The 24734-nt window shown below is 49.4% G+C and overlaps 5 protein-coding genes across 8 annotated transcripts; 3 read left to right on the top strand and 2 right to left on the bottom strand.

Annotated features, from left to right (window-relative positions):
• Nucleotides 1-206: 206 nt before the first annotated feature.
• Nucleotides 207-2021, top strand: Ir7d (Ionotropic receptor 7d). Its single transcript, XM_064683625.1, has one exon. It carries the CDS (start codon nucleotides 207-209, stop codon nucleotides 2019-2021), a length of 1815 nt encoding a protein of 604 aa, XP_064539695.1.
• Nucleotides 2022-3407: 1386 nt separating this feature from the next.
• Ir7c (Ionotropic receptor 7c) lies at nucleotides 3408-6948 on the bottom strand. The gene is made up of 3 exons (XM_064683630.1): nucleotides 6930-6948; nucleotides 5171-6255; nucleotides 3408-5098 (listed from the first exon to the last, which is right to left on the bottom strand). The coding sequence occupies exons 2-3, from the start codon at nucleotides 6059-6061 to the stop codon at nucleotides 4070-4072; spliced, it is 1920 nt and encodes a 639-aa protein (XP_064539700.1). The 5' UTR covers nucleotides 6062-6255; nucleotides 6930-6948; the 3' UTR covers nucleotides 3408-4069.
• Nucleotides 6949-8708: 1760 nt separating this feature from the next.
• Nucleotides 8709-15956, top strand: dec (defective chorion). 3 transcript variants are annotated; one of them, XR_010436402.1, is made up of 5 exons: nucleotides 8714-8979; nucleotides 9054-11490; nucleotides 11545-11924; nucleotides 13454-13589; nucleotides 15181-15212. XR_010436402.1 is itself a non-coding variant. In XM_064683609.1 (5 exons), exons 1-5 carry the CDS (start codon nucleotides 8797-8799, stop codon nucleotides 15890-15892), a joined length of 3834 nt encoding a protein of 1277 aa, XP_064539679.1. In that variant the 5' UTR covers nucleotides 8714-8796; the 3' UTR covers nucleotides 15893-15956. The 3 variants fall into 3 exon arrangements, 2 of the variants coding, with proteins under 2 accessions (XP_064539678.1, XP_064539679.1); XM_064683609.1 differs by having other exon boundaries at nucleotides 13468-13589; nucleotides 15181-15956; XM_064683608.1 differs by lacking the exon at nucleotides 15181-15212 and having other exon boundaries at nucleotides 8709-8979; nucleotides 13468-15082.
• Nucleotides 15957-16931: 975 nt separating this feature from the next.
• On the bottom strand, nucleotides 16932-18926 carry LOC135429355 (protein bicaudal C-like). The gene has a single exon (XM_064683626.1). It carries the CDS (start codon nucleotides 18924-18926, stop codon nucleotides 16932-16934), a length of 1995 nt encoding a protein of 664 aa, XP_064539696.1.
• An 806-nt stretch (nucleotides 18927-19732) lies between these two features.
• Ir7b (Ionotropic receptor 7b) lies at nucleotides 19733-23658 on the top strand. 2 transcript variants are annotated; one of them, XM_064683610.1, is made up of 4 exons: nucleotides 19733-19852; nucleotides 19903-20805; nucleotides 21524-21781; nucleotides 22711-23658. In XM_064683610.1, the coding sequence occupies exons 2-4, from the start codon at nucleotides 19978-19980 to the stop codon at nucleotides 23512-23514; spliced, it is 1890 nt and encodes a 629-aa protein (XP_064539680.1). In that variant the 5' UTR covers nucleotides 19733-19852; nucleotides 19903-19977; the 3' UTR covers nucleotides 23515-23658. The 2 variants fall into 2 exon arrangements, with proteins under 2 accessions (XP_064539680.1, XP_064539681.1); XM_064683611.1 differs by having other exon boundaries at nucleotides 19786-20805.
• Nucleotides 23659-24734: the final 1076 nt, after the last annotated feature.

Consider the following 24734-nt stretch of genomic DNA (forward strand, 5'->3'; position numbering starts at 1 on the left):
TCATTCAGATCGGACTATAAAGACCGAAGTTCGGCAAGAACGGAGCACAGCTTGTGTGCGTGTGTGTGCGACTAGGCTAACCTCCCGGTTGAGTGGAAAGTGCATTAATGTTGGATTTCTCCAGGGTGCCGGGCCACAATCGATATGCAATCGAAATTCAATCGGAATATAAAGCGCCAGCTTTGGCTGCACTCCAGTTATTCGGCATGGAGCTGGCCGCTGGGCAATGGCTGCTGCTCGGACTGTGCCTGGTTGGCCGCGCGCTGACCTGGCCGGAACAGGAGCAGGAACAGGAGCAGGAGCAGAGAATCGTTGAGAGGTTGTCGCATGTGCTGCAGGCGATATTCAATGCGAACCTGAGCATCTCGGTGAGCAGCGTCTATCGCGAGGATCTGCCGTTGGCGCAACGTCGTCTCGTGGAGCGCGTCCTGGACCGCAGCTGGCCGCGGGCGGAACTGTTGCCCGCTGTGCTGGACAGGCAGCTGCAGCCGGAGCTCAGCCTGCGCGTCCAGCTGCTGCTGTTCTTTGTGCTGGACGCGACGCAGCTAATTAGCGCCGCCAACCGGAATCCGCGCGTCAGCGTTACCCACAAGTACAAGTATCTGATCGTGCTGCTGGCCAAGCCGGAGGCGGCGGCGGCGTCGGTCGCCTGGCAGCGGACGCAAATGCGCCACATCTTTGGCTATCTGCTGCGGCAGCGCTACAATGTCGATGTGCTGCTGCTGCTGGCGGAGCTGACAACGGGCGGCAACGTCACCAGCTACAGCTATGCGCCGTATGCGGCGGCGCCGCAACGTTGCGACTCGACGGAGCCGCTGGCATGGCCGCTGCATCAGGCGCAGGCGCGGCGGCGGCGGCTGGAGCAACTGTATCCGGGCGATAAGCTGGCCAATTTGCACGGCTGTCCGCTGCGCGTCATTGTCTGGCAAATCCAGCCGTATATGCAGCTGCATCCGGACGGACGCATCTCCGGCCTGGATGCGGAGATACTGCAGCTGCTCGCCGTGCGGCTCAACTTCAGTTTGGCTCTGGTGGCCAATGAGCCGCCGGAGCTGATTGGCGGCGCCAGCTATATGAACGGCAGCATGACCGGCGCCTTTCGCATGCTCCGCGAGCGTCGGGCCAATCTGACGCTGGGCTTCACCGCCTGCCTGGCGGCACGCTATAAGTTTTTGGCCAGCACGCTGCCATACGGCCAGGTGGAATATGTTCTCGTGTTGCGCCGAGCACGGCCGTTTAGCCTGTACGAGATTATGCTGTTGCCGTTCGATCGCTCGGTCTGGCTGCTGTTGTTCGTGCTGGCTGCAGTGCGTCCGTTGTGCCGGCGGCTGCCGTCGCAGCTGCAGCTGGCCTGGCTGCTCTTCCTCTTTCTGCTGCGATTGAGCTACGAGAGCTGCGTGTTCGTGCTGGTGCACAATGCACCGCGACGCCCGCTGCCGGACAGCCTGGAGCAGGCTTTGCAGCTGGACTATGGCTTCATTGTGGACCATGCCACGTTTAGGATGACGGAGCTGCTGCCGGTGCTGAAGGCGCGCACCAGCATTTTGCCCGGCCAGCCGGTGGACATGTTCGAACAGCTGCTGGCCCAGCCGCCGGAGAGGCGGATCGCCGCCATCAGTACGCCGCATTTTCTGGCCCACTATCTGAGCGGGCGGCGCGACCAGCAGCCGCTCTTTGTCCTCGCCAGCCGCAAGATCATGGACAACATGGCCTGTGTGCACTTTCCGCTCGGCTCCTATCTGACCGCCACCGTCGATCGGATGCTCTTCTATATGCGCAGCTCCGGCATCAATCAGCATATCGCCAATCGCCTTACAACCATCTTGGCCCGACTACGTCATGGGCGTGCCACCGCCTCCATATCGAGGGAACATGCGACACGGTATAAGGAGTCCATGCGTTTCATCTATGCCGCTCTCAATTGCCTGCTGATCGGCGAATCCATCACGCTCGTCATATTCGCCTTGGAGCTGCTCAGCCTGCGTCTGCCCTGGCTCGCCAGGCTCCTCCAGCGTCTCTGATCAGCTGGGATTCCTATTAAAATATTGAATATATATTTATCAATGTAAAATATTAAATATATAGTTACCAGCTGCTATTGCCCGGCCTTGTCCGGCGCAAGTCTCTTGCTTCAAATGTTTAGAAAACGATTTTCCACCCTTTTTCCGCACGTGAAAATGGCTATAGATCTTTCAAAATTAATTTGAACTTGAACGAATTAGAACTAAAAGTTATATCATTGGTAAAAAAAAAGGGTCAAAAGGAGACTAGCCTCGTGAAAATCGGATGAGATTCGACCCAGTTATTGGGGTGGGAAATTATAACCTGTATGGGGAAATTCGACCAGGAATAAGATACTCAGATTTGGATGCCAAATTGATCTAGAAGTCAAACCATGAACAAAAAGCCAAACCTTATGAAAATCGAATGAAATTTGACCAAGATATGAGGGTGGGAAATTTTAACCTGACTAACTATGGGATATTTGTGGGTTATTTGAGGGTACCATTTCCACATGAATTTCGACCAGGAATAAGATACTCAGATTTGGATGCCAAATTGATCTAGAAGTCAAACCATGTACAAAAAGCCGAACCTTATGAAAATTGGATGAAATTTGATCGAGTTATGGGGTTGGGAAATTTTAACCTGTGTCTATATGGGATATTTGTGGCTTATTTGAGGGTACCATTTCCACATGAATTTCGACCAGGAATAAGGTACCCAGATTTAGACGCCCATTTTTTAAAGAGGTCAAACAATGAACAAAAATCCAAAGTTTATGAAAATCGAATGAGATTTGATCGAGTTATGGGGTTGGGAAATTTTGACCCATGTCTTAATTGGATATTTGAGGGTACCATTTCCATATCTTAATAGACAATACAGTTTTTCATACAACAACTTAATTTTCGACCGATCGTTCCTATGGCAGCTATATGATATAGTAATCCGATGTAAATAAATGTAGGGAACATAATGAAACTTACAATTGGCGAGTTTTCTCAGGAGATCTTGAAAAGCAAAAAAGTTTTCCATATAACAACTCCACGAAAAGTTTTTTTTTTCGATTTTACCAATTAGTGTAAAGTATTCGTAGTCCGAATTCACGACTATTTCAATTCTTTAAAAATCATACCGAAGAATTCAAATATAACATTTAATCTTATAAGCAAACGTATAAGTAAACCGATTTATATACTACTTTATTTTAGTGCAAAAAAAAATGTTTCTCACATCGAACGCATTTAAAGATATAAACATAAAGCTCAACAATATGCTTTAAATATATATATATATGTTACAGATTTTTTCGAATATTATTATATTATTTTTCAAATATTATTTATATATATTTTACTGAAATACAGCGCATTAAGCCTTCAAGTAGATATTTCTTATAATAATATGATAAATATTATTGTCTATATTATATATATTCTATATTAGAATAATATTATTATAATTGCAAAGCCAAAAAAACATTTGTTGCAGGTTTCTACAGCTACTGGAGGCTATATAAGTCAAAAAGAAATAATAATTAAGAGTTAGTTAGATATCTTAAAAAACATAAAATAATTTATACAAATCAATCAAACTTCGACCAAGATTTAGCTCACAAGCAAAAGTTATACTGACGATCGCGAGTTTGGATAAAATATTTTAAATAACATATAAGTTTTCTTATAGAACACAATTTTATAAAAGATTTTGCCCATGCACTTATATGGAATAGATATTATATTTTAAGGTAAGGCTCAAATTTCAGCTGGGCATTGCTTGGTTTAAGATATCTTGAAAAACAATAAAAAGCTGTTTTACACAAAAGCCTCTTCTCGCGATTTGCTATGCATATTATAAGAGAGACAAATTATCTGTTGTTACTGAACAAGAATATATACACTTGATGGGTTCAAAGATGCCCACAGCAAGTGTTTACAAATGTTGTATAGAAGCTTATGTGGATAAGGGCAAAGCGAGCCAGAATAGCTGGGCAATAAATGTGTTTAAGTTACAAAGTAGTTAACATAATAAAGGGGTTTTCTCAATCGATTGGATTGATGTCGCTTTAGACCACATAACGATTGGCCGCATTCATGAGCCGCCGGAGACGTGGTCGCTGTGGCTGGGCGGCGCGCAGTTCGAGCACGAACACGATGCTGGCGAACAGATGCATTAGCCCCAAGCTGGCGAAGAGGCCGGCGAGCAGCCAGAGGGTTAGTTTGATTGGATCACGGTTGCGCTGGGCGGCCATATGCTCGATCCGGTCGAGGTACATGCGACGATAGCGATGCACCAGGCCGGAGGACATCATGTTGATCAGCAGCTTGTTGATGCGCTGCTTCAGATACGAATGTGGACGCATGTAGAGCGCCAGCGGTGCGGTGAGCAGGGGATAGGGCAGCACAGTGAGACGCTGCTTTTCGGGACCGGAGTCCATATCGAATCTGGCTACGGTCGGCTGCAGCACCGGCACCACAAATTGCGCCTCGCTGTCATCGCGCAGCTGGCGAAGCGAATCCTCCAGACCGGACACCACCACGATACGCTGACGGGGCACCGTGTCCTTGAACACCGGCTGCAGTGCGGGCAGCATATTGAACGCATACTTCCTCTCCAGCACCTCGGACAGCGAACGCAACGGTGTACGCACCCGCCCATCCTGCAGCAGTATGTACAGCTCGCCGGTGTAGGCGGCACGCAGCACCAGTGTCTGGAGCAGCCACATTGCGAGCAAATATCGGGCGAAATTGCGACGCGGCGGATGCAAATGCAGGCCGCCGAGCAGTGTGCTCCACAGCTCTGTGCCGGGCAGCCGATTGTTCTCGCCAAGCACAAAGCGACGCAATCGCGGCCCGCCGAGCAACTGCAGCCAGGCGATCAGACAAAAGCCCAGCAGCACGCACATCAACAGGCACAGCCAGGTGATGTAGCCCAGCGGCTTGGTCAGGCGCTGCAGCGGCGACAGCGGATAGCCGCCGGGTATGCAGAGCACTATCGGGAAGCTGGTGTACGAGATGCTCGGCAGCATATACGTGGCGCGCTCCATGTTGTACATAAACGAGACAAAGGTTATGTTCGCCACGCCGTCAACGATCTGCAAGGAGAGCATGCGGTTAAGGTGAATCAGTTCCAAAGTTTGCCTGCCTCAAGCTGAAGATTGACTCACCATTTTCATGGCGCCCGTTATGGTGCCATTGGGAAGGAGTTCACCTCGATCACTATTTGGCTCCTTTACGATTTTGATGCCAAAGTTCATGCGCTCCGCCAGCAGGCGATAGATCATGCCCTCGATGCCATATATGCGCTGGTCATCGGGCTGGCTGGAATCGTCATTGATCATGACAAAGGGGCGACTCTCAAATGTGGCGGTGACCAGCTGACAGCCATGCATGTCATGCACCTTGGCGTCAAAGAATTGATCGCTGTTCTCCACATGGATTATTGGCGGTGCACCAAGGCCGCCCTGGAAGGTGGCATAGTGCACCGGCTCCGATGACTGACAGCGATGCGGACGATATGGATAATAATTGTAGACCCGGACGGTGCCCGTTTGACGACCCACCAGCAGCACATTCACGTTGATCACATAGATGGCGAGCAGACGTTTAAAGATTTCGCCAATTGTGCGCAGACGTCCGGTCTCCCTGCCCGTGTACACAATGCAATAGAAGCCGTTGCGCTTAAAGAAGCTGCCCGGCTGCAGCAGATGCCGCTCCAGACGCATATAGGCGCGCCAGCTGTCCAGCAGCAATATGGCAATATCGCGGCCCACAAAGCCGCTGGCCAGGCCAGTGTGCGCTGTGCCCGCCGGCGGCTCGTCGTCGCCATCGATGCGCTCGTGCTCCAACAGAAACTTGATGCGACCGGCACCAGATGCCAAACGCAGCACAGAATCAATCAGATCGTTGTGGAGAGCGCGACTTGAGTCGCGCGTGGCAAAGTGCATAATGGACAACGGTTTGCTCGAGTCGCTCGCATAGTGACTGTTAATCGTCCAGACGACGGCATACATTAGTGTTATGTTATAAATCGCCTGCACCGACGCGCTGGACAACATGTTGAGGGCAAGTGAAGAGTCGTCCAGTAACTGCTGTGCGCGCGGCGGCAATTGCTGAAGCTTTTAGTGCTTGCATGTGAGCTTGCAGCTTATCGCAGCTCGTTATCTGGCAAATTGTATTTAAATGGATGCGCCATCAGTTAACAAGTCGTTCGTCACATTGCCTGCCGCATGCCACATGCCACATGCTACATCTGCAAAAAAAAAAAAAAAAAAAAACCAATCTTTATATACTTAAACCGTTTACTTTATAAATCGAGTTAATTTTGCAAACGGCTCGTTGGTTTTGAACTGCCGCTGCCAGTGTGACCAACATCCGTTTTTGCTAGCTTTAACCAAATTTGTTAGCAGAAGTGACCACAAGAAGATGGACAGACATGGATGTGAGTAATTGGTTGCCACGCGGCGCTTGCCAGATCTGTATAAAAAATATTTGAGAACACAACTGTTCAAATATGTTGATTTTGCGAACTGCTCGTTAACTTTGAATTGCGGCTGCCGGTGTGGCCCCTATGTTTGTGTGTTCGCCTGTTTTCACAGCATTCGCAAGTCAGTGTGACCCCAAAATGCAGCGCAATAAATGGCGAATAAGCATTTTAATTGTTTTAGGTTTTTGCTTTTTATCTTGAAATGAGTAATTGGCAACGAAATTGCAACAGATGCAGCAACAGCTCGTGTCGCAACACAATTTACAGATCGCTGACCGTATTTTATGTGTTCATTTACAATACAAACAACTATTTGCTAAATTTTTTTGATGACCTAAGCAGCCACCCGCAAATTAATAAAAAAAAAAAAAAATAAATAAAAATATATGATAATACATGTTCCTACATATTTTTTGTAATATTTTATTCTTATTTTGTACCACAGTCGACGTTGGAGTTAAAAGTCCATTGCAGAGCTTAGCTCAGCATTGATGCACCTCGCTGGCTTCGGCGCGGTGACACACATTCGCGACAAGGCGGTCTACGCTGCGAGAATTTTTTGGTCACTAAAAATGGCAGACACTCATTTATTGGAGATGGACCACGAATACCCCAATCACGATAATGTGCATAGAAATAAAATATTTTAATTATTAAAACATATATTACAGTATATAAAGTGTATGTATATTGCTAATAAGCTGAAGGCAATTAAATGTATTGTTATTGTCTTTATTTATGTTTGATTTAGTGAATAGGTACGTTTAAGAAGACGTACATGAACTTAAACCAAAAACAATCATATGTTCAAAATAACAAACAAGAACTCAAAAACATATTGTTACTAAAGTCACGTTAATAATTTCATTTTAAGCGGTCTAATAACATCGATAACGAGTAAAAATACTAATAACTCATACTTAAGGGAATATTTGAAAATATGAGTATGTTAATTGTTTTTTCGTGCTTCTTGGGGGCCCCCAACTGTCATCTCTATGGACAATTTGATATGAGCACGTAGCGGCTGCTGTTCAAAATAAAAATGTAATATGTAGGGTCACACTTTTGGAAACGGTTAAAAGACACAAGAGACAAAGCGGAAAAGAAGTCGTGCTTAGCTTCCGGATTGTCGCGAATCGTAGACAAAACAATTCCAAAACGCAGATAAGACGAAAGAATTGGCAACTATGTGGAACTGTGGATTTGTTTTCAGTGCAACATTTTGCACTGATTCCATGAAAAATTGCTCATCAGCAAATTGTTAAGTCAAGGTTTTTTTTGTTCTTGTTTTTATGTATGTATGTATTTATTGTGCTGCGGCGGCTGCTGCAGCAGCTGCAGTCTCCATTGGGTATTTCTTTAATTTCTTTTACTTTTACTGACCGAACCCATCGGAAAAGGGTAAAATATGGGTAGCTTTGTTATTTGCAAATGGGCGAGGCATCTGGGATCCCTTAAAGCTGATTCGATCTGGTGATGTCTGCCTGCCAGTAAAGACACACTTAAGCTCTTGTTAACCATACCCAGTTTTTTTAAAGTTAAGTTTATATTAAAATATTGATAACAGCGTTTCTTAAAACGATTCAAACGATTTGGCATGTATCCAGATTATATGGCGACATTTGGTATGTTTTCTCGTTAAGTAAAGTAGAAATAGATATCATATAATCGCAAATCGCATTGTATTTATACAATAAATAACAATTTCTATTAAGCTTTTTGCCTAAACAAATATTAAATTATCCTGCTATTTCCTGCTACACTTTTTATTAGTATTTAAATTTTATAAAGCACAATAATATGGAACGGTATTTTTTTTTTGTATATTTAATTTATGTTATATGTATACACTGAAAATACGTTGACAATTGGAAAACGAATGCGGCGGCTATTTCATATTGAGAGAAAAAATTAGCACATAGACTAGCTAAAGTGTCGCTGATTATAGGGTATTTACCAGTCGATCAGTCTCAACACGAGCACTTTTGGTTGCTGTTAGTTGGCTTTTTGTGGCGCACACACACGGAAACGAAATTGAAATGCAATGTCAATTTTTGGTGTCACCAAGGCAGGGCGTTGCGGGACGGGGCGTGGCCGCATCAACTCGCAGTGCGTGCAAATTGCAGCGCAGCTCTTTGGCACGATTCGGCGGCGTCGACACTTTTTGGCCGCCGCCAACGCTGGCAGAGTTCTATATGGGCCAGAGTCGGAGCGCTTGGAGCGTCAGTCGCCGTTCGACGCTCAACAAACGGCTAGTTCCAGCAAAAGCGCTCTGAAAAGCGATACAGAGTATATACGATATTAAGGATGAGATTGATTTGTGTAACGCTGCTGCTGCTTGGCGGCGCACTGTGCAGCGCCCAGGATGCGTCGGCGGGTGCCAGCGTTGTCAGCGGCGCGGAGGCAGCTGCCGCCGTGGATAGCCTAACGCCTAACGGCAATGCCAATGACACCGCCGAGGAGAAGCCGCGCATACCCAGCCAGGAAGAGGTGAGCATCAATAGCGGCGACCTAAGCCAGCGACAAAAGCTAATCCTTTGCAACTCTTTCATCTACGACCGCAGTTACTCGCCCAGATGCCGCCCCTGCAGCCCCTAAACAGTGGAATACCCTCTCTGGATGCGTTCTATATGATGTTCCCGGCGCTGAGCAGCCTCCTGCGCTGGGGCAGCCTCTTTCCGGCACAGTCGCTGCTAGGCGCCGTGCCGGACACACTGCAGCCGGCCGCCTCGAAGGTGGTGCTCGTGCTGGCGGACGAAGCCAATGGACACAAGTCGCGTGTAACGCGTCAGGATGCAACCGCACAACCGGCGCCAGCTCCGGCGGCACCAACAGCGATGAACGGAGCCGCGATGCTGCAGCAAATGCAGCAGATGCTTGGCCAGATGCCGCCTCCAAATCTAGGCCAGATGATGCCTCCAAATCTAGGCCAGATGATGCCACAAGTGCCCGCCGGCTGGCTGCCGGATGGCTTTACGCTAGGCCAAATGCCGCCGCTGCCGGATAACTTTAATCTGGGTCAAATGCCACCAATGCCGGATGGCTTCAATCTTGGCCAAATGGCGCCCGTTATGGCCAACTTTGGCCTGCGTCCGCTGGAGGGTCTGCTCGGCCAGGCGCCAGTCGCGCCCGCCACCACAGCTGCGCCGCCGGCAGCCAAGCCGGCGAGCGAGTCGGAGCCGGCGCCAGCGCCAGCGGTGGGTCAGGCGCCACCAGCAGCAGGAGCCGGAGGATTTGGCGCTCTCTTCGATGGCGGCAGCAATCTGCTGGGCCAAGCCTTCAGTGGCATGCCCGCAGCGCCCACGCCGGACGCCTTCATGGCTGGCCTGCGCCAGTTCTGGCCGGGCGCAGCGCCGCCCACGGGCGACAGAAGCGCCCAGGCCTCGGAAATATCGGAGGTGCGCGTCAAGCCGGATAACCAGGACACGATCGGTTATCGGGCGCCACAGCAGGCGCACGCACAGATGGCCCAAATGAAGATCAAGTCCGCGCTGCAGCTGGAGCAGGAGAAGCAGCGCGTGCCGCTGCTCTGGTTCCGCATGCCCACCTCCGAAACGCAACAGTCCAAGTCCACGGAACGTGTCCAGATCGAGTCCAAGCTGCAGGCCTTCGAGCAGCAGGTAATCGCCGAGCTGCAACAGCTCCAGCAGATCGAGCGCCTGGCGCGGGAGATGCGCGCAAATGCCCAGGGTGAAACGCCCGCATACAAGCTGCGCTATCCGCTGAGCCGCACGCCCGTCCACAAGATCACCCGGGCGGACATTGAGCGCGCTTTGCGCGACGACTATGTGCGCCGCCTGCTGCAGAAGGAGGCGCAGCGCAAGACGAACTTCAAGCGACAGACGCAGCCGGAGCAGCTGCTCACCAAGGAGGACATCGTCAAGGTCATGGCCTATGCCTATCGCATGGCCAACGAAAATGCCGAACGGAAGGCCAAGGAGGACAAGTTCTATGCGGCCTACCGAGCCGCCGAGACAGCGGAGCCAGCGGAGCGACAGCAACAGCAATGGGAGCTCCAGCAGCAGCGTCAGTGGACGGAGGATCAGGCTAAGGCGCAGCAGCAGGCAAAGGATCAGCAGAATGACATGATGATGCGCCAGGCCAAGGCGCAGCAGGAGATGATGCAACAGCAGCCGAATCCCATGATGATGCGCCAGTGGACGGAGGAACAGATCAAGGCCCATCAGCAGGCAAGGGATCGACAGAATTCCATGATGATGCGTCAGTGGACGGAGGAGCAGGCCAAGGCGCAACAGCAGAACACCATGATGATGCAGCAGCAGCAGCAGAATCCCATGATGATGCGTCAGTGGACGGAGGAGCAGGCCAAAGCACAGCAACAGCAGGCAAAGGAACAGCAAATGCGTCAGTGGACGGAAGATCAGGCCAAGACACAGCAGCAGGCCCAGGAGCAGCAACGCCAGTGGACGGAAGATCATGCCAAGACACAGCAACAGGCAAACGAGCAGCAGAAGCCCATGATGATGATGCGCCAGTGGACAGAGGAACAGGCCAAGGCACAGCAACGGGCGGAGGATCAGGCCAATGCACAGCAAGCGATGCAGCAACAGAATCCCATGATGATGATGCGTCAGTGGACAGAGGATCAGACCAAGGCACAGCGGGATCCACAACAGTTTCAGCAGCAGCAGATGCCCATGATGATCCAGCAACAGAATCCCATGATGATGCGCCAATGGACAGAGGATCAGGTCAAAGCTCAGCAGGCAAAGGCCCAGCAAGAGATGCAGCAGCGTCAATGGACAGAGGAACAGGCCAAGGCGCAGCAGCCGCAACAGATGTCCGAGAAATCCATGGAACAGGCAGCCGAACGCCAGTGGGCGGATGAGAAGATGCGGGCCATGCAACAGCAACAGCAGCAGCAACAGCAGGAGCAGCAGCAGGAGCCGCAACAGAACATGGAGCAGCCGGATGAGGAGTCGGTGCTGGGCGAGGCCAAGCCGCAGATGCCCGAAAATGCTGGCCAGGCACGGCACAAAGGTAATCTCTATGGTGTATTCCGCAGTACCGATCCTAATCTCTTGCCGCAAACAGTGGACGCGCTTGGCCTCGGCGGCGATCATCGCAGGAAATCCAAATCCCATTCGTCGCCCACCATCATCAACTACTACCACAGTGCGCCGGCGGCCAGTTACGGCCAGGGCTACGGCCAGGGCTACGGCCAGAGCTACGGCCAGGGCTACAGCCAGAGCCACGGCCAGGGCTACGGCCAGAGCTACGGCCAGAACTCCGCCCAGACCTATGGCCAGAGCTCTGGACAGGGCTATGGCCAGAGCTCTGGACAGGGCTATAGGCCCAGCTATGGCACCAGCTACGGCGGCGGCGGCCAAGGCTCCAATGCATATGGCGGCTATCGTGCGGCCATTGGCAACGACGAGATCGACTCCATGCTGCAACAGCATCAGGTCATGGCGGTAAGTTAAGCCAAACCAAAAACAATCTATAGATGGAAAACATGGAACCAGCCTTTAAATCAATCAATATCAGCTCCGAACCCATAAGGAAGTCGATAAAGTCAAGGGCTTAGCTATATAACAGGCAGAAGAGAAAACCCATCTAGCCTTGTCCGTCTGTCCGCCTTTCAGACAGACTGGAAGACAGACTGGAAGACAGACTTGAAGACAGACTGCAAGACAGACCGAAAGACAGACTGGAAGACAGACTGGAAGACAGACTTACAGTCAGACTGGAAGACAGACTGGAAGACAGACTGAAAGACAGACTGGAAGACAGACTGGAAGACAGACTGGAAGACAGACTGAAAGACAGACTGAAAGACAGACTGGAAGACAGACTGGAAGACAGACTGAAAGACAGACTGACAGTCAGACTGGAAGACAGACTGGAAGACAGACTGAAAGACAGACTGGAAGACAGACTGGAAGACAGACTGAAAGACAGACTGGAAGACAGACTGGAAGACAGACTGGACGGCAGACTGGAAGATAGACTGGAAGACAGACTGGAAGACAGACTGGAAGGCTGACTTGGAGACAGACTGAAAGACAGACTGGAAGACAGACTGGAAGACAGACTGAAGGACAGACTGGATGACAGACTGGAAGATAAACTCGAAGACAGACTTGAAGACAGACTGGAAGACAGACTGGAAGAGACTGAAAGACAGACTGGAAGACAGACTGGAAGATAGCCTGGATGACAAACTAGATGACAGACTGGAAGATAGACTGAAAGACAGACTGGAAGACAGACTTGAAGACAGACTTGAAGACCGACTGGAAGACAGACTTAAAGACAGACTGGGAGACAGACTGGAAGACAGACTGGACGACAGACTGACAATTAGACTGGCAAACATTGCTTTTCAAGCATAACTCGATGAATTCAAGAGCCAGATACACAAAGGATTGCTTGTAGATCAGCGTATAATGTACGCATATTATAAATAATTAATTTTTGGAATAGCTTTCCCTCGTACCCACCATAAAATGAAAAAGAAGCTAAAGCTTTGCGCTTTGGTATGCACATACTTTACCATGTCATATTTGAGCTTTGGAAATTTGATGAAGATCGGACCATAAATACCGAAGTTAATCAAGATCAAATTTCTCGTGCATAGTTTGGTGACAAAGGGAAGAAGAAGCATAGCCGCTGCTCAAGCTGCGCTGTAACGGAAATTGAGTCCAGGGTATCTGCTAGTCGGGCACTTCCGATTAGAAAACTTTTACTTGCTTTTAAATTGTCCAGTTCCATCTATATATTGTGTATATATTCGGTTAAGACAAACCACGCACACTCACACACATGCGCACACACACACACACAGCCACACACATACCACACCCACACACACACATACCACACACAGCCACACACACACATACCACACACAGCCACACACACACACACCCAAGTAGCTGGCTCCATATCATTCACATTTTTGCATCTTCTCCTCGCCCGCTGTTCCTCATGTCATTAACAGGCGACGCATTTCAGACAATAAAACCCTACAACAACAACAACGACAACAACAAGGATGAGCAGCTGACCAGCGGGAACAGCAGCTCCTCCGCATCCCCAGACCCGTCCTCGTCCAGCAGTCATCACATTGAGAAAAGGTTAGCAAATTTTTGTAGCAAATCCTCGCCAGCATTGCGACCTGGCAGCTGCAGCTGCGGCAGCGCTAACTGCGCCTGCGGCAGCAGCTGCCGTTGCGCCGCTGCCCGAGCTCAATCCCAGGGCCAATCCCAGGGCAAATCCCAGGGCCAATGTCCGTGCCAGCGGGCTGAGCAGGCTGGCCGGCGCAGACGCAGCGCGGAATATGGCACGCTGGAGACCATTGACGAGGGCTCGCTGAATGCGCTGAGGAAGGAGTATAAGCTGGGCCTGAAGGAGATCACGCTCAGTCCGGACGAGGATCCGGCCGAGGCGCTGATGCGCTACAATGCGGCATCCATACGCGAGGCGCTCGAGCGTGCCAGCCAGGAGCCGCTGGAGATCAACGGCGATCAGCTGACCTCGGGCGAAATGGCCGCCCACCAGGAGGAGGAGCTGGAGTATGCCACCGAGCCGCCGTTGGTGACAAGCACCTCCGCAGCTCCGGCCATTGTCAGCAGCAGCACGGAGCGTGCCCAGCAGGATGGGCCCAGCAGCGAACGGGCTGCGATAACCGCAGAGCTGGCCGCGACGCGCGCCGAATTCAAGCAGCTGTACGGCCTAATCGAGAGCCTCAAGGAGCAGCTGACCAAGGCGGAGCAGCGGCTGCGGGATTGCAGGCAGCCCGAGACAGCCACAACGAGCAGCAGCAGCAGCAGCAGCACGAGTACGAGCACGAGCACGAGCACGACCACGAGCACGAGCACGACTGAGGCGCCGGTGCCCTGGGCGCATCTGCTGGCCAGCAAAGGCTACGATACCAACTATCTGTCCAAGTCGCACGAGCACCAGTATGCCCAGGGCGGGCAGCTGGACATGCCCAAGCCGGAGTCAACGGGCTCCGGTGATTATAGCTACCAGGAGCTGCAGCCCTACGAGCCGGACAATAAGCCCAAGCGCGCCACGGATGTCAATATCAGCACCACGTCGACGTCGACGACGACGACGGAGCATTCGACTGCGGCGCTGCAGCAGGCGCAGCAGCTAAATGCGGCGCTCCACAGCAATGCCATAGCTGATAATGGAGCAGCAGCAGCAGCCGCCGGCGGCGATGATGTGGGCAACACGAGCACCAGCACGGCCACGCCGTATGCGCTGCGTGGTAAATTTGTGCGCAGGCGGAGCACCGCCAGGCTGGGATTGCGGACGACGCGCCAAGCGAAGGTAACGAAGGCATCCAGCGAGAATGCGGAGCTGTCGTTGTTGCGTGCGCGCAGCACGAAGCTTGATCAACTGATCGATGTCTTACACGAACTCCTACGTTTGCAGCTCCAGCGGGAAAATGCGCTCGCCAAGATAACCAGCTCCAGCTCCAGCGTTAGCTCCACCCGGCGTCCCAGCAAAGCCTCGAACCGTTTGCGCCGGCGACGTAAGCAGCGTCCGAGCAGCAGCCCCAAAAACATAAATTCATCTATTTAAATCAACAACAAAAATTTACCATTAACTTTAACATTAACTTTAACATTAACTTTACCATTAACTTTAACATGAACATAACTAATGTTGCCTCATTCATGCTATTCACTTTCATTGCATATGTTGACATCAAATCAGTCAGTCATCAGCAACCGCACCCGCATCAGCATCAGCATCTGCATCAGCATCCACATCAGCATCAACATCCGCATCTGCATCCGCATCCATATCCGAAGTCGACGACGCCAACGTGGGCGCTCCGCTTGGCTTGAAAGAGGGCCTGCTGCGGCCCTATATGGGCCTCCTGCCGCTCGAGCAGCCGAACGATCCCTGGACACAGAAGGCCTATAATCCGCATTATCCATTGTATAGCGGCGGCGGCAGCTATGAAACGTATCTGAGGCCACGCCGCGACACGCACATTATGGCTCGCAGCCAGCCGCTGCTGACGCCCGGCATGCTGGAGCGCCTGCTGCGCATCAAGGCGGAGTTCCAGCGACGCTTTCCCCATCTCTACCAGGGCATGCTCAATCATCATACGAATCAGACGCGTGTCGTCGTTAAGCCGCCGCTGCTGGTGCGTCTGTCCAGCAACAGGGCGAGGTATAGCGACAAGCCGCTCCTGGAGCTGGGCGCCGCCGAACGCGGCCTCTTTGACGAGGAGGCGGAGGCGGAGGAGGAGGAGGAAGCCAGTGCCGAGCAGCCGACCACCGAGAAAAATGAGTCAAGCGAGCTTTTCGATAAAAAGGATGACCTTGTTGGCGATTTCGACTACTTTCACTTCGAGGATAACGATGATAATGATAACGATAACGATAACGATAACGATACTGATATTATTGACGATTAGATAAAGGTTAGTTTAATTATGTAAATCCCCTTGAACAGAATCACTAAAAATGTATAAAAGAAAACCGTTGCGTTTCAATAATTTTTATCGATATATATATATATATATATCGATAGGCATTGTCCCTAGTACTTAGAGATGAGAAATTAGCACAGGGTTGTGATTGGCGGGAGTGAAGTTTTGACTGATTGATGGCCTATTTGTATACAAGATTTTCGGAATAACTACCAACTGGGTATAATGAATTGTCCGATCGACTTATATCAAATATATATACTATATGGCACACAATATGCCGCATGATTTGCAACTGACAGCCGTTGGGTTTGTCTTGTTCTTGACTTGGGTCCAAACCTCACACGCACCCCGGGGAAATCTGTTTAATGCGTGCTTAATAAGCATATTGGTGTGTAACAATCCGAATACCTGATATCCCATATTCAATACCCTAGAGTCTCGGCCTCTCCATTTGCCTGAGTCAATTAATGAGCGGCTGTCGTTAAATTTGAACTCTGCAAGAAAAAGTGTGCACCTATTGACGAAAATTGTCTAAAATGTGCCAGCGATAACAATCGATATTTGATATTAAATAATACCAAAAATACCAGCACGGCACTTAGATCGAGAGAGAAGGCGGCAATAAGCCGAAGGATACTTATTCAATTATTAAAATGTAATAGCCACATATTACTTTTATTTATTTAGCTCCTCGGCGAATCGACTGCGTTTCATTTTAAATAGTTGCAACATTTAAGGGAAATAAATATCACGTGCATTTAATTTTGTTAAATGCTCGCTTTATCGAAAGCTCAATCGATAGATTCGCAATCGATGAGAAAATACACCGAATAAGAAACCGTTAAGATTCGAATATATGGAAGAAAGTTCTCTTTTACGCATTAGGTTGAAATTCTTTTGGATATGTATTTTATAAATATGTTATGCATTTGGTAAAAATGGTTAAATGGAAAAAGAAGAAAATCAATTAAGCTGAAATGGAGTTGTGTGTAGGAGGATCGGGAATAGCTGATTGTAGATTTTAGAACCAGTTCAGCTGATGGCAATGCGAAGTGCTGGCAGAGCGGGTGAGCGAGCGGTTGCGGGCTGAGGTCTCCCTTAACCAGCCATGCAGGAACCAGTGATTGAATAAACTGTCAGCTGGAGGCGGGTCCGTTGAGAAGGTCGGCATGTGGGCCAGGTCCAGCTGGAAACGGGGCTCCTGGTTTGGTCGGAGCTCGCGGTACACAGCGATGGGCTGCTCCTCGCCCGGCATTGACCAGAGCGAGAGGGGCTCGAACCACTCTCTGTACAAGGGATACTCCGGACTTGCGGGCCTGTCGGGGTCATCTTCCGAGTCCAGCTCAAACATATCCTCCCCAATAATGGGGCATACCCAGTAGACGGCGGTTGGGTCCTGGGCATATGCTGGCTGCTTCTTCTGCTGCTCTTCAGCTGGCGAATCGGACGGCGAGGCCAAGCCCTTGCCCTTGCTTGGAGCCGCTCCTCCAGCGCCATTACGAGTGCAGAGCGTACAGGAGGCTGGCACAGTTGGGGGCAGGAGTTGCTCCTCATCGTTGGGGCCAGCTGCACATCGGAAAGGCGCGAACAGCTGATGACCATTGCGACCGGGTTCATTGTGGTACCGGACATACGCGGCACAGTCCCTTTGCCCGGCCAGGAGCGACGCCAGCTGTGTGCGCTGAGCCAGGCTGAGATTGTGGTCGGAGGGCAGGAAATAGGTGTCCGGTATGTCGGCACGGACGCTGAGGTCGTCGAGGCGCAGGATGTCGCGACGCGCCTCGTAGATCTTGGAGGTGAACTTCTCCAGGCCCTTGATGATAACCGTGCGTTGGCGCTGGTTCTGGAGCAGCACAATGTGGCAGCCGTACCTGATGTTGAGCTCCATGAGTTGGCAGGCGAGGAACTGGTGACTCGAGGCGTAGTCGAATTTTAGAGTGACCGGCAAGTTGCCGAGAAGCAGCTGACGTGCTCGGTAGACGTTATCGATGCTCCCCGAGATGGCCACGTGGGAGGCGTCGCTGGGATTCAGCTGCGGGCAGCACAGCTCGGGCAACGTAATCCTCGTCTGCGTGTACGCCATGATGCTCTTCAGGTTGCGGTCGTGGATACCCCTGATGACCAGGTGGTGCTGCGAGGTTATCTCCATGTACAGCTTCACGGTCGCATCGCGGCCAGCGCTCGACCAGGTGAAGTTCATCAGCAGCTGCGTGGCGTCGCGCAGCTTGTCCGCCTCCCGCTCCACGCCCTTGACCAGCATCACGGAGAAGTAGAGGCGCGCCCGCTCCGAGTAGATGACCTGCACATTGTAGCTCCTCTCGATCATCCGGAGGTAGCGCGCGCTATACGGCTGGGCCTGGATCTGGGCCACGGGCAGCTCGAAGGCGAGCAGGAGGGGGGTGGAGAGTCGCAGCAGGGCTCTGGCCTGCTCCACCTGGGAGAGGCTGCCCGAGACGGAGACCTGGTTCGATTGCTCTGTGAAGCTCTGCATTTCGTCCGGGAAGTGGATGTGCGTGCTGGTCAGGTCCCTGATGCGCTTGATGCCGCTGCCGCCGCATCCGATCATGAACGTGTGGTCCGTGTGGCTGATGTCCATCTTGAGGAGGACGCGCGATGCGCGATCCTCCAGTCTGCTCAGGATGCGGTGCTTGGCTCGGAGCACCTGCTCCCGCTGGCCCACGACGCGCACGTACGGATCCTTGCGGCTCTTGGCCCCGATCTTCAGCCTGCTCGGCCAGCAGACGTAGGTCCGGGTGCTGCTCATGATCTTCTCGAAGAAGTCGCGCGCTCCACTGAGGCCCTCCTTGCGCAGCAGCTGCTCCAGCCAGTGGCGGTCCACCTTGAAGGACTCGTTGTGCAGCTCCGCCACGTCTGCGCCCAGCTTCCTGGCAATGTTCTGCATGCCAATCCACTCCAAGCACTGCTCCCCTTGCTCCCCCTGTGCCCCGCCAGCCCCGTCTGCGGCATCTGGTGGCCACCTTGGTGCGTTGCCCCTTATCGATCTTCTGCTGGACATGGCGGCGCTCACTTCCGCTGACTCAGAGCTCAGTTAATGGGATGACTGAGAGCACGTGTCACTGGGGCCCTCTACGAGTTATCGCTCAGCAATTATCGGCTATCGGTTATCGGCTATCGCTGGGTTGCTCTAACTGTAAGGCAGCCATCTTGTAGGGTTGCCACATGGCAACAAATTGTATTTCCGATTTTTATACAAAAATAAATACTATTTCTATAATTATTTCCTTAGTTACTTAAATGTCAATTAAAAAAACTCCTCAGAATTGTATATTCTCTTGTACATATATATAAAGAAGCCTGTGCTATGTGCATGAGTTTTGCATGTGTGTTTGCATGCATGCATGATGCACTTCTACAATCAGCTATTCCCGATCCTCTTCTTATTCCATTTAACCATTTTTACCAAATGCATAACATATTTATAAAATACATATCCACAATAATTTCAACCTAATGCGTAAAAGAGAACTTTCTTCCATATATTCGAATTTTAACGGTTTCTTATTCGGTGTATTTTCTCATCGATTGCGAATCTATCGATTAAGCTTTCGATAAAGCGAGCATTTAACAAAATTAAATGCACGTGATATTTATTTCCCTTAAATGTTGCAACTATTTAAAATGAAACGCAGTCGATTCGCCGAGGAGCTAAATAAATAAAAGTAATATGTGGCTATTACATTTTAATAATTGAATAAGTATCCTTCAATAAGCTGCCTTTTCTCTCGATCTAAGTGCCATGCTGGTATTTTTGGTATTATTTAATATCAAATATCGATTGTTATCGCTGGCACATTTTAGACAATTTTCGTCAATAGGTGCACACTTTTTCATGCAGAGTTCAAATTTAACGACAGCCGCTCATTAATTGACTCAGGCAAATGGAGAGGCCGAGACTCTAGGGTATTCAATATGGGATATCAGGTATTCGGATTGTTACGCACCAATATGCTTATTAAGCACGCATTAAACAGATTTCCCCGGGGTGCGTGTGAGGTTTGGACCCAAGTCAAGAACAAGACAAACCCAACGGCTGTCAGTTGCAAATCATGCGGCATATTGTGTGCCAGTTGCTGCTGCTGCAGCAGTGTCATGCGGCGCTGACGACGACGACGACGACGACGACTAGCTCAAGGCTGGACACTTTGGCTCTGGCTGTGGCCCAGGTGCTGCACGAGTCGGATATGTCACGCTGCCAGACACTTTACGTCCACATGGAGTACAGCGCGCTGTCGGCGCGGCCGCAGCTGCTGGAGCTGCTGGCACGCCTGTTGCACGCGCTGCCGGCCGCAACATTGCAGCCGCGCTGCCTGTTCCAGCAACGCCCCATGGAGTACAGGCCGTACGTGCATGCTGTGCTGCTGCTGGTGGACGACATGCGTGCGCTGCGCCGCCTCTACGCCGGGCTGGGGGCCACCGGCGATCTGGCCTATACGCTCGTCTACATGCTGCAGCCGCAGCCCACGCTGGCCATGCAGTTGATGTGGAGCCGGAGCGTGCTCAATGTCGGCTTGCTGCTGCCGGACAGCCAACAGCTGCTCCTGCTGCTCAGCTACTTTCCGTACGCTGCTGCCGCGGATGGCTGTCGTCGGATACGCGCCAGTGTTGTGAATCGTTTTGTGACAGCGCTGGGTCGCTGGTCGAGCGATGTATATTTTCCCGCCAAGCTGGACAATTTCTTTGGCTGCACTTTGACCTGCGCCACGTGGCCGGACATGCCGTATCTGGTGCGGCGCGCGGATGGCGCCTTCCTGGGCATCGAGGGGGCCCTGCTCCAGTTTATGGCCGACAATTTGAACTTCAGCGTGGGCCTCTACTGGCTGAACGAGTCCCAGGTGCGCGATACCTTCAATGAGTCCGGCTGGGTTTTCGAACAGGTGCGTATAAACGAACTTTAACTTTTCTGTTAAAGTATAGGTTAATTTAAAACCAGTGTTGGTAAACCTTTTGGACCTACTCATTGTTTACTTGTGAGGTTATGTTCGCGATGCACAGCTATGAATATTGAAATATTCAAATAACTAAAAATATGCAATATTTAATTATTTAAATATTTCATATTGTTATGTTATTTAGTCCTGTTGGGTATTCTAACCTGTATAAAGGACCTTTAACTTCTTGTTACATTATAGGTTAATTTAAAACCAGTGTTGGTAAACGTTTTGGGAATACTCATTGTTTACTTATGAGGTTATGTTTGCGATGCACAGCTATGAATATAGCCATTGAAATATTCAAATAACTGTATTTTTTTATTATTTTATATTTTTCGTATTTTAATTAGTCCTGTTGGGTATTCTAACCTGTATACCTTTAACTTCTTGTTGAATAATAGGTTGATTTAAAAACCAGTGTTGGCAAACGTTTTGGGAGTACTCATTAAAAACAAAAGTTTGATTATTTTTGAGGTTTTGTGGGCGATATACAGTTATAAATACACCCATTTCAATATTCAAATAACTGTCAATATATTCAATAGTTAATTTTTAGTCTTTTATTTTGATTTAAAGCCAGTGTTGCCAAACTCTTTCAATTTTTCTTTTACAGTCTGATTAATTATTTTTAAACGTCTTTCTTACGTTTTTGTTTTTACAGATCTTTAGTATGGCGGAATATGCCTTGGGCGGCTTCCACTACAAGCCCAACGAGCGGGGCGAGGTGCCCTATTCACAGTCGACGTACTACTTCATGAGCCACATCATGTTGGTCACAAATCTGCCCAGCGCTTATTCGGCCTACGAGAAGTTGGCATTTCCCTTCCATCCGCTCCTCTGGCAGGCCATTTGCCTGGTGTTAGCGCTGGGCTGCCTCGCGCTCTGGCTGCTGCAGCGATGCTGGAAACAGTTGCCACAGGTAAATATCAGCTGGACACAGCTGGCGATCGGACAGAAAGTTAGGTTTTGTAGCAAAACCTCCTTCTGTGGCCAAGCATCAATATATATTGCAATTCAGCTAGGGTATTTTGAACTTTGGCAACATAAATAACACCGTTTTTTCTTGATTCCCATGAAATTATACGAAATACTTAATAGAATTTGAGGTTAAGTTGCAAATTTAGAGGGGTTAACATAAGAATTGAGGTTAGGTTACGGATTTGTAAGGTTAAGTTCAATTAAACTCAATGAAATTTACTCTTCAATTATTAAATAATATAATGATTGAGGTTAAGTTGCAAATTTAGAGAGTTTCATGTTAGAATTGAAGTTAGGTTAAAGATTTGTGAGGTTATGTTGAATTAAACTCTGAAATATTTGATATAATCATTTAATAATATGAGGAATGAGGTTAAGTTGGAAATTCTTGAGGTTAGGTTAAGGATTTGTAAGGCTAAGTTGAATTAAACTTTATGAAAGGTACTCAATAATTATTTAATAATATAATTTAGAAGTTTGGTGTCAGAATGAAGGTTAAGTTAAAGATTTGTGAGGTTAGGTTTAAGATTTGTGAGGTTAAATTGAATTAAACTATGAAACGTCTGGTTTAATTATTAAATAATATAATTATTGAGGTTAAGTTTGCAAATATAACGAGCTTAACATAAGAATTAAGGTTAGGTCACAAATTTGTAAGGTTACGTTGAATCAAACTCAGAAATATTCGATTTAATCATTTAATAATATGAGGAATGAGGTTAAGTTGGAAATTCTTGAGGTTAGGTTAAGGATTTGTGAGGTTAAGTTGAATTAGACTCTCTGAAATGTACGCTATGATTATTTAAGAAGTATATTTAAGGATTTTGAATAACATATGTTTTGTTTTACCGGCATATCTGTCCAATTTAGCATCCGTATTACCAGCTGCTGGTGCTGACCATGGGCGGAAATCTGTTGCCCCGAGAGCTGCCGCAGCGCAACTCATGCCGCTTGCTGTTGATCACCTGGCTGCTGTGCGCCTGGTTGCTGCGCAGCGCCTACCAGTCGGGCATGTACCAGCTGCTGCGCCAGGACACGCAACGCAATCCGCCCCAGACAATTGCCGAGGTGCTGGCCCAGCGCTATACGATCCAGCTGGTGGCGGGCACTGCGGAACTCTGGCTGGAAAGCTTGCCGGAGCTGCGCGCCCAGCCGCTGCGCCAGCTGGAGGCCAGCGAGCTGCAATCGTTCGCCGGCTTGGCGGCACGGAGCGGCAGCGATGAGCGCGTCGCCATCATTACGCCCTACGAGTACTTTGGCTACTTTCGCAAGGTGCATCCGATGAGTCGCCGTCTGCATTTGGTGCGGGAGCGCATCTTCACCCAGCAGCTGGCCTTCAATGTGCGCCGTCACTCGCATCTTGTCCGCGTGCTCAACAGGCAAATAATGCGGGCGCATTCACATGGCTTTCTGGAGCACTGGACGCGTCAATATGTCAGCGCCGTCGATGAATCGGATGAGAGCATAGCCCCGATTGCCGCAATACCCTACGAAACTGTCAACGGGCATCGGCCGGAGGGCGAACTGGGCTTGAGGATGCAGGATGACGACCCAGTGTCTGGCAAATTGCTGGTGCTCTCCTTCAAGGAGCTGGCCGCCCTCTTCTGGCTAACCCTGTGGGCTCTGCTGTGCTCCGTTCTTGTCTTTGGCCTCGAACTGTTGCTGCATAAATAATGCCAACATTTATTTTGTGCTAAAGCGTTTTAATTAAATTACTTCATAATCCCGCAGCAGCCAGAAAACAAAGCACTTGCCACACACACACACCCTCACACACACACACACACCCTCACACACACACACACACCCTCACACACACACACACACCCTCACACACACACACACACACACACAGCTCGGCTGGAGAGCTGCTCCCGCTGATAGTTGCCAGCGTTTGCCGCTCGTATCGTAAAAACGCAAAACGTTTTATCTAAAAGCGATAAATTTGCAAAACCAAAAAAAAAAAAAATAACCACCAAATCTTCCCTCAGCAGAAAACCCACAAAAAGCACACACAACCCACCACATGGACATCAATTTTCTGTGTGTGTGCAAGTGTGTGTTGGTGTGGGGCTGTGTGTGTGTGTGTGTGTGTGTGACAATCGTTTGCCGGCAAAACGCTGCTTAATGCCGTTGGCTAGTCACATTCTCTGATACCCTTACCGAAGCTTAACTTTTAGCTGAGCTGAGGACGAGGCAACAGAATTTCTCTTACAGATGAAACTATTTGTTCTGACTGACTGATTGACTGACTGAACGAATGATTGACTGACTAGTTAAATGACTGATTGATTGATTGGCTGACTAAAAGATTTGTTAGATTGAATAACTGGCTTACTGACTGATTAATTGGCTAATTGATTGAGAGATTGGCTAACAGAATGATTGATTGACTGCTTGATTAGCCAACTGAGTGACTAACTGATTGACTGTTTTACTGGTTTAATATCTGATTGATTCGTGACAAAAGGACTGGCTGACTGCTTAATTAATTGAGAGATTGGCTAACAGAATGATTGATTGCTTGATTTGCCGACTGACTGATTGATTTACTGACTGAATGATTGATTGACTAATTGATTGACTGGCTGAAGAAGAAATTAATTGGCTGACTAATTTGCAAACAGACTGAATGATTGACTGGCTGACTAAGGGATTGATTGACTCACTAATTTGCAAACTGACAAATCGATTGACTGACTAATTGGATAACTGACTGATTGAGAATTTTTGATTGACTGACTGCGGGATTGGCTGACTGACTATACTGATTGACTGACTGCGGGATTGGCTGACTAAGTGATTGACTGACTGACTGACTAATTGGATAACTGACTGACTGATTGATTGGCCAACTGATTGATTAATTGATTTATTCGTTAAATGAATGTTTG

This window comes from Drosophila montana, unplaced genomic scaffold, assembly GCF_035044405.1.
Source record: "Drosophila montana isolate Dmon_TW-CO22-7 unplaced genomic scaffold, ASM3504440v1 contig_2666_1, whole genome shotgun sequence".
Lineage (NCBI taxonomy): Eukaryota > Metazoa > Arthropoda > Insecta > Diptera > Drosophilidae > Drosophila > Drosophila montana.